General features: G+C 37.7%; 1 protein-coding gene across 3 annotated transcripts in view; it reads left to right on the forward strand.

Annotated features, from left to right (window-relative positions):
- PNPLA2 (patatin like phospholipase domain containing 2) overlaps nucleotides 1–17242 on the forward strand; it is a 52550-nt gene that overhangs the window by 26724 nt on the left and 8584 nt on the right. For all 3 annotated transcript variants that reach the window (XM_058157331.1, XM_058157341.1, XM_058157320.1), the window contains 6 exons: nucleotides 745–977; nucleotides 1191–1256; nucleotides 8101–8310; nucleotides 9825–9885; nucleotides 12491–12655; nucleotides 13651–13783. In XM_058157331.1, coding sequence (XP_058013314.1) covers nucleotides 745–977; nucleotides 1191–1256; nucleotides 8101–8310; nucleotides 9825–9885; nucleotides 12491–12655; nucleotides 13651–13783 — 868 coding nt within the window. The remainder of the gene's footprint in view (nucleotides 1–744; nucleotides 978–1190; nucleotides 1257–8100; nucleotides 8311–9824; nucleotides 9886–12490; nucleotides 12656–13650; nucleotides 13784–17242) is intronic.

Genomic DNA, 17242 nt, shown 5'->3' on the forward strand with positions numbered 1-17242 from the left:
AAAGGATTCTATCAATATAAAGAAGGCTTTTGAAAACTTCAAAGGTATGCCTTTGAAAATTTCAGCATTACTTAGTTTGATTTTTTTTAAAATTTTAGTAAGGACTATAAATGTCCACCTAGATTAAGGCATCTAATTTTTAAATCAAGAGATTAAAAAATGAAAAACATATGCAGTCTGGATGCATGTGTGTTATATTAAATATATAACTTGGGATGTTGATCAGCGCTGCCTAGTTACCTCTTTAAATGTTTTTGATGTACAATTTTTCAGGAACCAGGAACTCTTCAATTGTAATACAATAAATTTACCAAATGATGATTTTGACAATGGATGGTTACAATCCATGGCCTGCTTCACACAACATGCTAACCCATAACTGATTTTGGTTCTATGTGATGTGCAAATCTCACTTTGTACATTAATTCCATGGGTCAGTGGACTTAGAACCAGTGCCATTTAATAGTTAAGGAGTTGGATTAGGACTGGGAAGTTTCACTTCAAATTTACTTGAGCCTGGAAATTCACTGGGAGACTTTGGTGGTCACCACCTTAGTCCAATCTTCGCTGCAGAATCATTTTTAAAATGAAGAAAATCTCCCCATGTAAATTATCTTGAAATGGTAGAAAAAAATCCAATCATTTAAGGATAAAAATAAGAATAAGCTAATTTTTAATTAAAATTTTATCTATTGTACTCTTATCCCCAATCATTTAAAATATATATTGTTTTCTTCATACTAGGTGATGCTGGAGCAAATATCATCCATGTCTCCAAAGAGGCCCGAAAGAGGTTTCTTGGTCCTTTACACCCGTCCTTCAACCTGGTGAAAATCATCCGTGCCTGCTTATATAAAACCTTATCAGGCAATGCACATGAGGTGGCCAGCGGACGTTTGGGCATTTCATTAACCCGGGTTTCGGATGGAGAAAATGTCATATTATCTGAGTTCAACTCCAAAGAGGAGCTTGTCCAGGCAAGTTGTAACTGTGGGGCTTTCTAGGAGCTTTCAACATGAAGCCATAAATGCCTATCTTCCAAGAACCAGTAGAGCTGATATGACCTACTCTTGTCATGGAAGTTCTCCTTTCTTTCTTCATGCTCTGTCTGGATTTATCTTCTGCAAATACTGCAGGCTTCTCTAGCCAGTTCATTTATTTTACATGATGTTTTCCCATCTATCCCCCAGGCATGTGTCTGCAGCACTTTCATCCCAGTATATTGTGGCCTGATCCCTCCAACCCTTCAAGGAGTGGTAAGTAAGCACCAGAGTGTTTTAACTATCAACTGTTCGGTATTGTATGACAAGAGCCTGTTCAGTGGTGGGTTTCAATTTTTTTTACTACCGGTTCTGTGGGCGTGGCTTGGTGGGCGTGGTAGGGGAAGGATAGTGTAAAATCTCCATTCCCTCCCCAATCCAGGGGAAGGCTATTACAAAATCCCGATTTCGTCTCGATCAGCTGGGACTTGGGAGGCAGAGAATAGAAGGGGGCGGGTTCAGTCAGAATTTTTACTACCGGTTCTCTGAACTATTCAAAACTTCTGCTACTGGTTCTCCAGAACTGGTCAGAACCTGCTGAAACCCACCTCTAAGCCTGTTCCTGATTTTCATGTTTCATCAAGAGGGAAAGAGGAAACCTGGAGACTAGGGAAGATGACATGATATGCTCCATAATTCTGGCAAAATAATCAGAACAAATGTACACTTGTAATCAAACTATTCTCAAAAGACTAATTTTTTTTCTTGATTGCTTAGATCAAGCACTAGAGATCTGATGTTTGGAAGGGGAAAAACAAAAAGGGGAGAAAACAGGACCTTTTTTCCCCCAAAAGAGGGAAAAGAAGAAAAGAAATAGCATTGCAATAGTGGTGAATACCTGTAACTTAGGTGTAGGATGAGGGTGAAGGTTTGGTCTTTGACTTGTGGTTTGGTTTACGAATGTTTCATTAATCAGGCTAGGTAACATTTTCAGCGGAATTTAGGGGAATAGTTTTATTTGTAGTGTCACGCTTATGTTTCTGGACTATAATGTTTATAGACATAACATATATCTAGCAAAACTTAATTTAGGTTTAGTAGAATGAAGCCAAAATGGGCTGCTCTCAATGTTTGCTTTTCTTTGTTGAGTAAGTATTGAACACCTGTTGCCACAAAGGAAATGTCACAACACTTTATTGAAGTTGAAGAGCTTCCTGGACTAGGATGTCAATGATCATACCTGGAACTTTTATGGCATAAAGGCAGCCCTCACAGTCCACATAATGGTCTTCAGCATTGCCATGGGTTTGTTTTAAAACTTAGTAAAAAAATTTTTTGGGTGTGCCAAAGCAGAAAATAAAATATATTCTGCTAGGACTTGGAGACAAACCTGGGATTTGGGGTTGAGGTTGAAACTTTTAATTATTTTATCAGATTATAAAATAAAAAATAAAAATAATGGGAACTAGGGGACAGGAAAAGGGAAAAAAAGAGAGTGGGGTAAAAAGGGGGAAAAGAAAAAATGGTGTTGATTTTCAACTTTCTTTAGCACAGTAGAAAGTAATAACATTACAACTTCAGCTTTTTACTTTTATAGAATAATATATCCTAGCTATTTCTATAACAACAAACTACCTAATCAGCGAACCCAAAAGTTCATTTTTCCATTATAAGTACAAAATCTAGAAGCAGTTTCCAATTAAAAACAAAATTAGATGTATTGTTTTCTTTGAATAAAGGAATCAATTTAATCATCTCTACTTTTTTCTTTGCTGTGGAAAATAATATAGATTTCTATCTGATCTTATTAATATTTATAGATTATCATCACATATTAGCAAAACTCACTTTTTTCCTTTAAACAAAGGAAAAAAACCCAATTTTTAAACATCATTTTTAAAACTTTAAATTTTTCTTTAAAAATATTTGTAAAATCAACAAATTCTAATATATCTTTTTTTTTTAACTTCCTCTTAACAGAAATACTTTCTAATACTCTTTCAATATTTTATAAACTTTGGGAGTTACTTAAGCATTATAATAAAGGGGAAAATACACATTGTCAAACCACTTTACATTAAAACTTTCTTTCAATTACATATATCAGACTGCTAAAAATCCATCCTTACTCTAACTCATTAAATTTAAGTCACTCCTTCCAGCTTATCTTATAAAATAAAATCTTTTTCTTCTTTGGAATATCTATCAAGTAATTATAGACTTCTCTTTTTCTCAAGGAATTCTCAACTTTGTTAGTATCTATGAAGAAAAAGTTCCAAACTCGTCTCTTGAAAGATGCAGATTTTCTTGGAACAACAACGCTTCTTTCAATTATGCTGGGAGATTTATCATCATAATAAAGATTGGTGTCAGATTTATATTCCAAAGTTGCAATTCAGTCTTTTGCATTGTCAGCTACTTCTGAAATTGCCTCAGTAATTTCAGTGGTTTGATCATTTTTTTTCACGTAATTACATCTCTGAAGTAGTTTGAAGTAGTTTTTATACTCTCCTTAGAAATCATTGATCTAATAATTGATCTATAGAGTTTTATTTAAGTATTTTTCAGACACACCACATTTGCTCAAATCCATCTTGTTAATTCCATCTTGTTAATTCCTTATTATGGTCAAAGAGTAAATTTTTTGTGAGTCCCTTAAGAATTTCTGGCAATCAAGAGTTTATAAAAATCTGAAAGTTTTAACCACCCACAGCAAAACAAACTAAGCTACAACTTACTTAAAAATAGTAAACAACTTTCTACCCTTATGTTTCTCCATCGAAGTTAAAAGGTACTCCAGGCTTTCCTTATTTTAGCTTGCCTTTAGCAACCCCCTTTTTGTTGTTATTTAACAATAAAGAAGTCCCCAAAATGGCAAAGATCTTCAAAACGGAGTAACAGACTGTGGCTCAAGCCTCTTTTAAGTGAATAAATAATCCTAAAAAGTGATTAAGAAACGAAAGGAACATGACTAATCTGAAATCTCCAAGTTAGCTTCTATGGCAATAAGGAAGGATGAATAGTGCAGGAAACCTTGGGTTAATGCAGGAAGGAAGAGATGAAGGTAGACAGCATATTTTTGCATTGGAATCCTAGGAGAGCCACTATTTTATAGATGTTTGAATTGCTTTGAAGCTGCAACTCACTGGGTCTTGACTAGTCCATGGTATAGTCTAAGTGGGAACCAAAGACAGATTCATACAGGAAGTCCTTGCTTCATGACTGATTGCTTAATAATAGTTTGACTTTCAATGACTTGGAAAGGGCTCCGCTGCTTCCCCTCATGATCATGCGATAGTGATCTGGGTGCTTGGCAATCTATTTGTACTTACGACTGCTTGCCAAGTGCCCTGTGATCATGCTTTGGAGTCCTCTCTGCTGGGTTCCACAGAAATTTAATGGGTAAGCCAACAGGGAAGATTGCAAGCTGCCCGCCAACAGATTTCTCCTCTGTGTATGGAGCTGGGGGGGTGGGGAGGGGAGGGAAGAATCCTTTGCCAGGCTGCAGAAACAAAGCTCCTGAAGATCCAAGCTTTGCTTCTCCAGCCCAGTGCAGGGAGTTCCCTTCCATGAATGGAGAGCTGAAGTAGCTCTCCATTCATCTCCTTTTCTCCTGAGATAAGATGCTGTTTTGCTGTGTCTGTTAACAACTGCAATCTGGGAGAGCTGGGATTGTGATCATTGAATGAAGTAGTTGCATGGGCATCTTGCTAAATGACTGCTTCGCTCAACAACCAAGATTCCGGGCCCAGTTGTGGTTTTATGTCAAAGGCTACCTAGAATTCAATATGCTCCAGCAACCTAAATAGGCAGCTCCGAATAACTGGCATGATGCCAGTATGGGTGGGGCTTGGGAAGTTGGCCCACCCATCAACAGCACCCAACTCTCAGCGGACAATCTCACCATCTAGCTAGATTCTGTTCCTGATGTTGTGTAAAAACATGAAGTAAAGGGGGAAAAAATACAGGATTGCAAACTGGCTTCTATCTATTCAACTGTTATTCTTTGATTAAAGTATAAATGTAGAGGTTTTGAAAGGGGACAAAGGAAGAAAAGCAGAAACTTATCTTATTGTTAGTGGAAAAGTCTTGGTGCAAAAGTTTTATGTAGTGGACGTTCCATCTTTAATTGTCTAGCTAGTAGCTAACATACAGTAATGTACTGAGTTTCCTGGAACTGACTGAGGAACATTATAGGAACATGCTGGTTGCTAGAGAACATGGTGTGCTTCTCCTTCCTCTTGCCAGTTGACTTCCACTCCACTTTGAACTTTCTTCTGTTTTTAGTATTTGTATCACTTGATACACTTGAGATTCTCTTTGGCTCTAGACTATTGTGAATAAGAGTGACAAATAAGTTTTCGAAAACGAACATGGTTTTTTCACTTCTAGAAGGATTCTAGGTTAGGGAGATATTGTTTTGTCCTTAGTTGGGATCAGAAATGTGTTTATAGGCTGTTCTAGATTTGATGCAGGCAAACCTTTTCCCCTTTGGTCTCAGTAGCATTAGCCTGCTTAGCTAGCAACATAGTAAGCGGCTAACTCTTAAACTGCCTAACAGTGGAATAATGGAAAACCTCACCCATCTATCCACACTGTACTGTAATTCTTTGCCAGTAAAATAATAATAATAATAATAATAATAATAATAATAATAATAATAATAATAATAATAATAATAATGATGATGATGAAAAGCATAAGCAGATTCTAAATAAAAATGCTGCTTAGTCATACCTTTTTGTGGTTCCATTAAAAAAAATTAATTCAACTTGAATTACTACAGAATGAAGGGCAGGAGGAGAAGCATAAAAAGAAGTCTCGAGATATGACAACAAAACATTATTTTCAAAACACGCCCCTTCTTTGCTGCACCACCATGATTGGCAGATGATCTTCCCCAAAGCTGGTGATGTATTGAAGAGGTTGGCCAGTGAAATTGGAAGACTCAACCAGTTGCTTTGCCTATCACACCCAGTCCATTCAAAATCTGAACAGAACCATTTATTTAGCAGTGGGTCAGAACAGGGGCAGTAGAGGAAGGATACAGATTGGTCTGTATAAGCTGCTACTAACTTGAGAATGGATGGATAATATTTGAATTCAACAGCGGGGAAAAGTTCTTAAGTACAGCATGTTATATTTTGGCCCTCTGGAGAAACTCTCTCTTAATCTCTGCCTGGCAAACATCTTGATGTCATTGGTTAATGCACTCCAGTGGTCATTGTGGATATTTGAAATTAATTTTCAAATATCCACAAATATGCCCATTTTGTCAGCTTTAGATCATTGGTGGCTCTTTACATTTAAGCCATAGTGTTAATTCTGACATTTTAGAATTCCAAATGGGATATCTATTATTCAATAAAATGTTACCACTTCCTGAGCTGCAGAACGGTATATAATGGAGAAGCTGACTTGCTTTTGAAGATATAACATCAGTAAACAATCCCAAACACAGCAAACAGGGTGATTTTTCTTGCATTTGGATATTGGGATTATGATTACAACAGAGCTAGTTTTTCCATGTAAATTATTTCTCTCCAAGATTGGCATTTTGTTTTTCATGTGGTCATATTCTGGGCATCTGTTTTTATATAAGAGATGAAGTCAGCAATTATTTGTATTGCATGTGACTGAATTCTGTAACGCGTTAGTGCAACTCTTGATGGCATTCAAATCTTTTGTTAAAGGCCAACGGAATAGAGAACTGCCCACTAACCATCCACCCAAACCAGATAGAACTAAATTTGTGCAGAGCTGAAAGAATTATGCTATGTCAGAGCCCAGTGCAATTCATTCAGGTTCAGTGATAGGTCAAATGTGGCTCATTATAGAAAAATGAATGGCTTTGAGTCTCAGACATGTCTGCTGCTTATCTGTCTGATCATCCATTGTTGAAACAGGAAGAGGAACTTGGAAGTCTATGCTTCTGTTTAAACACATCATAGCTGAGAGATTAATCTTGCCCACATTTGTATTTATCTGCAATTAAGAATAACTACAGTGTGAGGTTCAGACACAACATCAAACCATGGGTCCTTGGATACCTTTTTTCCAATTTCAGTCTGTACTGTCCCAATGGAGGAAAAGGCTGGGGCCATTAGAAGGGTACACAGGATTCTGAAGCTGTTGCACAGTGTTAAAGTATCCTGTTCAATAGTGGGTTCCATTTACCTTTGCTACTGGTTTGGAATTGGAAGCATGTGCAGTGCTTCTGTGCATGCGCAGAACCTTCTGCACATGCGCAGAGTGTTCATGATGACATCCGGGCTGGTGGGTGGAGCTTCCCCGTGCTGCCAATACCAGTTCGCCCGAACCGGGGCAAACTGGTAGAAACCTACCACTGATCCTGTCTCTGTATTTGTGGGAAGGAAAATACAAAAATGTGCAGCATGTGCACAAGATAGAAAAAGCATGTAGACTACTCTTTGTTTAACTTCATTTTTGTGGTCTGGAACCTGTAGAAAAGGTCAGCATGAACTTTTCATTATTTTCTGGAACATAAGTGAAAGGCCATGGATTTTTAAAAAAGATTTATTTATTTATTGCGATGGTTACATAAAGTTGCTAGACGTGCTGGGACTACTCTTTATTTTAGAAAAATGCTTTCATCACCTCTTCCTCATCTTATTCATTTGAGAACAGAACTCAGAAGCTACCCAATACTACACCCTATTAGATAAAACAGGATTGGCAAAGATATCATTCACTAAATTTGCAGAAATATGTAGTGATTTATTGGGGAATAAAAAACCCTCATTCCCTTGATTTCTCGATTCTATAATTGTACATTCCTTACCATAATGACCGAAATGATGAGTAAGGTATTGTGTTGTGATGATGCAAGATAGGCCTTTTGCAACATACCTTGCAGTGCAAGAACAGATGTTTGACATTGCAATTAATGTTTTATCATTTGCTCAACTTTCCCTCCTCCCAGAGACTGTTTTGCTTGATGCTCTTGTAAGCTGAACTATATAACCAAATAACTATACACACCATTGCATTTGTGACTATCTCTGTGCATTTAGAGATCTGAGAGAGGAAGAACAGACTGGGAACTATAAAAAAGACAGAGAGAAAAAGAAGCTAACGTCATATTCTCTTTTCTCCCCAGAGGTACGTTGATGGAGGGATTTCTGACAACCTGCCTCAATATGAGTTGAAGAACACCATCACTGTATCCCCTTTCTCTGGGGAGAGTGATATTTGTCCACGGGATAGTTCCACAAACATTCATGAACTCAGAATCACCAATACCAGCATTCAGTTTAATCTGCGCAACTTGTACCGCCTTTCAAAAGCCCTGTTTCCTCCAGAGGCCCAGGTGAGCCTTCCACACCATAGCTGACACTTTCATTTTTTATTTATTTAAATAAACTGAGAGCCAATACGATATAGCAGTTAAGGTACTGAACTAAGAGTGTGAAATTCAGCTTCTAAGCTTTGCTTAGGCATTGAAGCCAATTGAGTGACTTTAGGCAAGTCACTCTCAACTTAGACTGGAAAGTTAAAAAAAAAAAACTACTAGCATTTACAAGTACCAAACTGCACTGGATCAGCAAAGGAAATTATGGTTAATAACCTTCAGTAAAGAGGCCTTCATTCTATGGCAGATTGATTCATTATTGCTGTTGTTATTGTTGATTTTCTATTTTTCATAGTTCGTAGCACTTTAGGAAATTTCTGATTTAGGAAGTAGCTATGATCTACTGTCAATCCCTCTCATGACTTCCCAGCACAATTTGCCTGCATTTTTATAACAGCATAATCCTCTATTGGAGGTAAATCCCTCTGTCTTTAGTGGAGCAAGGAACACCTGTATTTGCCAATGCGCACACATAACAAACAAAATTAACATGTTGAGAAAGCAGACGCAACACATGACTTTGATACAAGAAGAAAATATAGATTCTTCCTGTAGTGCTAGCAGAGAGATTGAAAAGAATTCCTGAGCTCAGTTTTTCCTTTAGCACGTGGGCTGGATGCGTCACGTGCAGGCCACAGACCCTCCAGCTTCGCAAAGGGGGAAAATGTAATATGACACGTGATGGCAACATGACGCCATGAGTTTGATACCCATGCTTTAGAAGGTGCTAAAGACAACTTGTTCAGACATTGTTAAGCTGGCTCATGCTGAAAACTCACGGGACAATACGTCTTCAATAGTTTGGAAAACACCGCAGCTGGAGGGCAGCTGTTTCATTCCAATGGCAGAAAAATTGAATATTTATTCATTTATTTTTTTTGCAGAATTGGCAGAAACTTTGAGTTTCTTTCTTCCCCATGGTGAAAGAGGACTTTCACCAATTCTCCCTTTTCACACGGAATCTCATTTCAGGATCAGACCTGAGGTGTTTACTTGGCTTTCCTGTGGCTACGCCATTCTTTTCATGACCATTCTGTTAATTGTGCCTTTTGCTTTATCCCAACTTGTCAGAGAATATGGATGAAGACCATTTTGTAAAATGAAACACTATTTCATTTCATAGCATCTCTTCTTCGTATAACTTCCTTAATCAGCAATACAACCAGGGATGTGTTAATTTTACTGTGTTTCTATCTGATCAATCCCAGTCTACAGTGATCACTGGCCACATCTGCTTGTCTTGCCTAATGCAAAGGTCTCCATTGGAGATCCCTCTTTCTGCCAGGGGCTACATGAGCTGGAAGTACATTTGGAGATATGGATTCTTCCCTCTACTGAAGTTGTGGGCATGCTGGTAGTGCAGTGTTTAGATCAGGGGTCTCCAACCTTGGCAAGTTGCCAAGGTTGGAGACCCCCTGGTTTAGATGTCTTACAACTAATTGTAAGTAATCTGCTGCTTTATCTCTCTGCAGGTTCTCCAGGAAATGTGCAAGCAGGGCTACAAGGACGCTCTTCACTTTTTGAAGAAGAATGGTAAGTTCTTAATAGTTTTGCATTCTCTAGCAAAAGTGAATCTCGTGTCAGGTGTTCTTTTCTCTATTTCTAATAGAGTATTAAAAAGGAGAGCCTGTCTTGCATTCCAGTCATGGCTGTATATCATCCTGTCTAGTTCCTTTTCACTGTGTAGAAAATGTGCAACTCTTGCAATCCCTTTTAATGAGAGCAACATTATTTGGATGCATGCATGGATTACATAAGTTAGTGCTCAAATTTCAAAAATAAAAACTTCCCCACTGAGCCAAAAGGAAGGAGATCAGTCAAATTACTACCAAGTGAATTTACAAAACTGATATTATTGCTGATTGCTTAATTGAACTTTAATTCTTTTTCTGTTCTGTATTATTTTAAAAAATTACTCAATGTTTTATATATCCTTGCACAAATCGAGATTTATTTTTAAATGAAAACTTCCTTTTTGAATGGCAGGCATCGGCAAATTTTATATTTGTGCATAGAGATACAACAGAAAATGTTACTGCTCAGCAAATTGTACACAAACTTCCTTGAAATGAATGGAAGTTGTGAAAAAGTATGGTGATGTATTATGCACCTTTTGTTGTGTGGTTTGTTCAAAAACATTTCAAACCATTCTTAAAGAAATGGGGTGGCATGCAAAAAAAAAATATGAGCAAAATTAATTATACTGATAAAAACAGTAACAACAAATTTATATACAATTCAAATAATAGGCTGGCCAGAAACCATAATGTAATCCTCTGGATTTTGCTGACTTATAAATCTCAGAAATCCTTGCAACATGCCAATACTGAGGGACACTATATTTTCCATATTTTCTTTATGGAGGAAGAATTATTAAATTTGCAGATGACATGACAGTGGTGGGGCTCATTAATAAGAACAATGAGTCTGCTTATAGAAAGGGAGTACAAGGGCTGACATTGTGGTGTAAAGAAAATAATCTTATACTTAACATCCAAAAAACTAAAGAACTTATAATTGACTTCAGGAGGAAGAGAGATGTACATTTACCATTGTACATAAATGCTGAGGAGGTGGAGAGGGTTGGTAGTTTTAAATTCCTGGGCATTTATATCTCGGATGTCCTCTCATGGATTATGAATTAGTTAACATGCTTGTGAAGAAGCCAAAGAAGAGACTGTACTTCCTGAGAATGCTCAGGAAGATAAATCTATCTCAGCATCTACTTCTGTCCTACTATCGTAGCACCATTGAGTGTCCTGACATATGGCATTTTTGCATGGTATGGGAGCAGCTCTGTAGCGGACAAAGAGAATCATTAAAACTGCCCAGAATATCATTGGGCTCCAGCTACCAGCCCTGGATGACATCTTCAAATCTCACTGTTTGAGGAAGTTGCATAACATTCTCAGAGACTCTTCCCATCCTGATTACAATCTTTTTGGATTGTTGCCTTCTGGCAGAAGATACAGAACAATTAAAACTCAGACAACACTTTTACTGAATAGTTTTTATCCCAGAGCTGTAATTGCACTCAGCAATGAACTAAAGGGCCACCATCAGTAAGCTGTTGGACAGCATTACTTGGTCTGTTGTGTGGATGTTTGAGTGGTTTAGGGGTGGCGATTTAGGGGTGTATTTTGGGATTGTTATGTGTGTTGAGCCTGGTCTTTGGGTGTTAAATGAATTTTGTTGTACGAGTATATTCTGTATACACGTACAATGACAATAAAGTTATTATTATTAATTTCAGACCCAACAAGAAAACATTTTCTCTGTTTAGCTGCCACGTAATGCACTCTCCTGGCAGAGGAGCTGTCTGCTTCTTAGGTGCCTACATAGTATTGAAGGAGCATCTTGTCTGGCTAAAGTCATGTAATTCTGTAGAACTCTTTTAGGTTGTCTAATTCTGTAACTGCAGTATATTGTCTGTCTCTATAGCATCACCTAGTGGTGCAAATTTCTTATGCAACCATTTTATTCACTGACTTGTTTTTAATCATGGCAGCATGCTACTTATACCCACAAGGAGACTCATGTCATTGATTGTTGTATGCTGCGATTAAATAACCATAATGATACATTCTCAGCATAATTGCCTATATTAATTTCAAAGTTTTCTTATGATGTCATGTCATATTATGTTATATATAGACTTCTGTTCTCTTAGTGTAGAGCTATAAAGTCACTAATTGAATGATACTCAGCTAAATGTCCAGGTCTGATTTTTATATAAAGACAAATTATAAGTGATTGAGTTTCATCTATTTTGCTTCAAAACGGGTAAAAACAATTGTACGTCTGAATATCCTCTCCGTCTGTATTTTTTTTCCCAGAAGGACCTACACATACTAGCAGTTTGATTCTTATAAAACAACACAGAATATTTATACAGAAATGCCAAGATTCACTTTAAAAGCTACTTTGTTTTGTGGCTGCTCAACCTATTTTTGTCTGGCTGCTTCTTGTCCTCTGCTTATTGCACATAATAGTCAACAAGATGGCTTTCTTGCAAAAGATTGTTTCTGTCTGCTACTGCCATGTTCTCCAAGGTGAAATGGTGAAGAGAAGATAATCTAACAGTCTAATGATGATTTCTGGTGGATTCACAATTCTGCCACCTCTCCTTTTTCTCTAGCTCTCCTCCAAAGACCTCCCCTCCCTCTGCTAGCCATTAGCACTGATGCTGAGGAAACAGACTCTGAGAAAGAAAAGGACGAGGACGATCAGCTGAGAAAAAGTGCTGAACTGGCAGAGGCTGAAGAACACATCCTGGAACACTTGCCTCCTAAACTGAACCAAGGTAAGATCTTTTGTTGGAGAGGAAAGTTGCTGTATTGCTTTGTCCCCAATTTAATGAAGCTGTTCAAGTTCTAGGTCAGTTTTTCCTGACTTGGCCCTCTTTCAGATTCATTGACTTCAACTCCTAGAATTACCAGCAAGCATGGCTGGCTATTGCTAAGAATCCTGGCAGTTGAAACCTACACATCTGGCGGGCATGGAATGGCTGTTCCGTGTATGCTTTTTAAAGAAACCGGATAAGCAAATTTTCAAAGAACATATGTCCACATGTAGACATAGTCATTGCTCTTGGAGGAGGACAAAGGAGTCCATATAATTCCTGCACCAATCTTGGTTCAAGATAATCAAAGGCCAAATTTAAATTCCTGGCTTGGTTGAGGAGACTGACTGCTCATTGATTTTAACTACATCAGTTGGTGTTTGGAATACAAGTTTTCAGGATCACCAATTGGTGTTAAAATCAAAGAGCTGCCAGTTTCATTAACAGAGAACTGTTGAAGCTGTGAAGTTGCAAGAAGTTTGTGAACATAAGAGAGCCAGTTTGATATAGTGGTGAAGGTGCATGTCTTTTGCCTCAGATATCTGACTACCTTGCGTCTAATTAAAGCTAAACAGCTTAATGAAGTATTGCATAAAGGAAACATCAGTGACTGCTTAATGATATATCTGATTCAAAAGGACCCAGCGAAAGGGACAATAACAGGAAACTACACCAATATAAATCAACTCAGTTAAACAAAACCTCCAATTATTGATTTTTAGTTGCATTTCCCTTTGTTTAGAATCTCATGTAGTAATAGGGGTGTCATTTAAGTTGTGGATATGTGCAAATTTGGGGAGGGCTTATAACAGACAAAATAATTGAGGAATAAAATCCTTTGCAACTGGATTAGAAGTGCAACAATTAAATGGCTGAATTAGGTAAAAAAAATCATTGGTTTCTGCACTCAAACTTTGGTGGGGGACATTGATTTAATATACCTTCTCCATCTGCAGCACTTTTGGAAGCCTGTACTGAGAGGAGGGGATTATTCACTTGCATTACCAATCTTCTACCAGTGCGTTTAGCCTCTACGTTGATGCTACCATATACTCTTCCACTAGAGTCTGCTCTCTCCTTTACAGTCAGGTATGTTCTGAATTTCCTTCTGAGCCTCTGTGGTGATAGAACATTAGTAGGATTTGCATTGGATGTTAAATGCATTTACAGCAGTCAACTTCAAAAAAATAGTATGTAATTGCATTTCTTTCCAATAAAGCAGAGGTAGAATACGTTTAGATGAAATTCCTTCTGAGTCAGTGGCATCTCCTTTGGTATAGTTAGAATGAAACAGAATTCACATTTTAAGATTTTTGGGGGGAGACAGTTTTGTATCCTGCTGGGTTGTAAATTTTGAAATTATATAGGTAATTCCTTAGCGAGGAAAGGCTTTTGTGCCAGTAAATTTAAATTTGGGTGTAACTGTTCAATTTAAAATGTAACTTTATGATGCAGTTCTTTTTTTAATGCTACAAAATGAGTGTTTATTTTGATTACCTGCCATCAAGTCAGTGTTGACCCGTAGTAACAACATAGACAATTTTTCTCTAGGACAGTTTGTCCCCAGCCCTGGCCAATTTTTATTTCTATAGCATGTCACAGGAAAAACCATTGCATCATTCTGCATAGCTTGGCATCTGAATATCTTCTTTTTCAAGGCTTTCTCATTTAACAACAAAAGCACAACTACAAAACAAAAATTAACAAGCAATTAAAGGAGCATCTAGCTCTTGTGTCAAAAGCTCGGTAAAAGGGTCTTGATTTGCCTTTCAACACATAAAGGAAACAAAGCAGACTATAGTTATTACTTAATGCTGTACATCTTTTTGTATTGTTTTAGTATTGGAGAAAAAGGAGGGGGAACAAATAGAAAGGAAACAAGGAAAAGAACAGTAGCATAGATAGTATAGATAGGAAATGATTCAGCCTACTTTTAAACACCTCATTAAACCTTGGCCACGTGGAATGATATTGATCGGTCTTTCTATCAGAGAGAACTAAATCATAATCAGACAGCAAGCACATAGTGGCAATCCAAGATTTTAAATTTTGGGTCACACTTTCTTGCCAACATTGAAGAATAGCTTGTTTTGCTTATCTCCACTTGAAAAATAATAATTTTTAATTTCATGATACATTCTAAGTTTTCTATATATAATTAAAAATACATTCACTTCTTAATCTCTATTGAACTTTGTAACGCCATGTTATCATAATCTATCTATCTATATATATATATATAAAAGGCTGTATGTATGTATGTTCCAGCATAACTCTGGAACGCTTCGAGCAATTTCAACCAAACTTGGTTCACAGATGACTTACTCTCTGGAAAAAAAATATTGTGGGGGTATGACACCCCTAGGGGTGTATGTATATGTATGTATGTGGGAGAGAGAGGGACACAGAAAGGATAGAGAGAGAGAGCAGAGAGAGAGAGACATACAGAGAGGAGGTAGAGAGAGACAGAGAGAGATACTGGGGGAAGATAGAGGGGGAGAGAGACAAAGAGAGATACAGAGGGGAGGGGAGGAGAGACACACACAGAGATACAGAGAAGGGGAAATAAAGGGGGAGAGACAGACACAGAGAGAGAGATACAGAGAGGGAGTAAAGAGGGGGAGAGATACAGAGTGGGGAGAGATACACACAGACTGGGGAGAGATACACAGAGAGAGATACAAAAAGGGGGGAGAGAGACAGAGGCAGAGAGGGAGATACAGAGGGGGTGAAAGAGAGAGGGGGGGCGAGAGACATAGAGCTACAGAGTGGGGTGAGAGAGAGGAGGGGAGAGAGAAAAGAGAGAGAGAGATACGCACAGAGAGGGGGGAGCTGGCAATAAATAAATAATCAGGGAACACCAGGTTATCATCTAGTATATTATATTTTAAGACTTAACCATCAATTTGTTAACATGGAATATTCCAATTTTTTATTTCACTGTTTTTGCAAATCTTAGAGATGCTCTTTGATTGATTATAAAACACTATAGCCTTTAGAATAATCCACAATGTATTCAAATATTGATTATAATTTTAAGGTTTTATCTGACTGATTTAATGCCATCAATTGTATTAACTGTTAGCAACCACATGGATAGATTCCTCAGAATGGGCTGCCTTCAGCTTGACCTTGTTGGTTTCTCAGTGTATATTCATTGGTTTTGTAATCATATTTATCCACCTTGTTTCTGGTCATCCTCCTTTTTTTTTTCTTTAACTTTTCCAAGCAACATGGACATCACAATATTTCAAGATTCTGTAAAAGCTTAGTGGCCTCTGTGACAGCTGAAGTTTCATCCAGATAATCTCTAGCCTGATGCACATAGAGACATGTGTTTGACTTTATTTTTGCCTCAGAGCAATTAATACATGCCCCATTGCTGGAGGTTATTACTCCAAATCCTTTGCTGTGGTTGGATCATTTCTCGTCCAGAAAAGGTGTTGTTACTCTAGGACTTTTCTGGCTGAAAAGGCCAGTTAAAATAGTCCGTCCTAAGTGCCTTATGCAGCCTGATATATTAATATATGGGGGTGAATGGGTGGGGTTTCCTATCAATATGGGAGGCAGTTGCATTGACACTTGCAATGGGAAGATTAGGAGGATGCTTGAGGTGATAGCCAACAAGTGGCCTTCATGCTTGCAAGTCCCAGGATGCTGTTTGGCTTTCTGAAACCAATGCCTGCTTATTTTCAAAGGCAGAATTATGCTGAAGAGGTCTTTGGGTTGGATCATCCTTGCTACTTTATAAAAATCAGGATAATAATAGCCATTGCAGGCTATTTTTTTCATTGAAAGGACATCTGGCATGCATTGAGATATCCTATACAATACACCCCAAGAGTGTCCAGTCCCTTGATCTGGCAGATAGTATTCATTGTTGCTTACGGCTTTTAGAAGAAAGGGGATGACAATGGGATAATTAACAGTGAGATAAAAAAAATTACAGAATGGACCTGGAAACAGCTACAAACTGTTCTTGGAGAGTGGTCACAAAGTTCTTGAGGGGAGAATACTATGAGGGAGTAGCTTCTATACAGTGTGTAATGTACTTTTTCAATTCTGGGGACCAATTCCCATGCTAGCACTGTTTTTAGATGCTTAATTAAAGATGCAAATTTTAATTGGCATGTGCTATTTTAAGAGTTAACATATTACTTTGGAATTGCTTGTCAATGCTTTGTGCATCACTATAACCTGCAGTCTATGATTTTCAGTGGACATTAATTAGTTATATATTCTGCCTAATGTTAAGAATCATTTTGAATAGCAGTTATTGGAAAATATGTTCCTATGCTCTTCTCTGTGTTCTTCCAAGAATCATCCAGTTGATCTCTGTGGATGCTGGACTAGATAGACCTTTACTCAAAAGATCTATCTAGCACAGTGGGTTTTATGTATGCACTTCCTTTTTGATACAAATGGCAATAGCAATAGTTTTTAGACTTAAATACCGCTTTACAGCCGCTCTAACCAGTTTACAGAGTCAGCATATTGCCCCCAGAAATTTGGGTCCTCATTTTACCCACCTTGGAAGGATGGAAGGCT

The sequence above is a fragment of the Ahaetulla prasina genome, chromosome 1 (genome assembly GCF_028640845.1).
Source record: "Ahaetulla prasina isolate Xishuangbanna chromosome 1, ASM2864084v1, whole genome shotgun sequence".
NCBI classification, from domain to species: domain Eukaryota; kingdom Metazoa; phylum Chordata; class Lepidosauria; order Squamata; family Colubridae; genus Ahaetulla; species Ahaetulla prasina.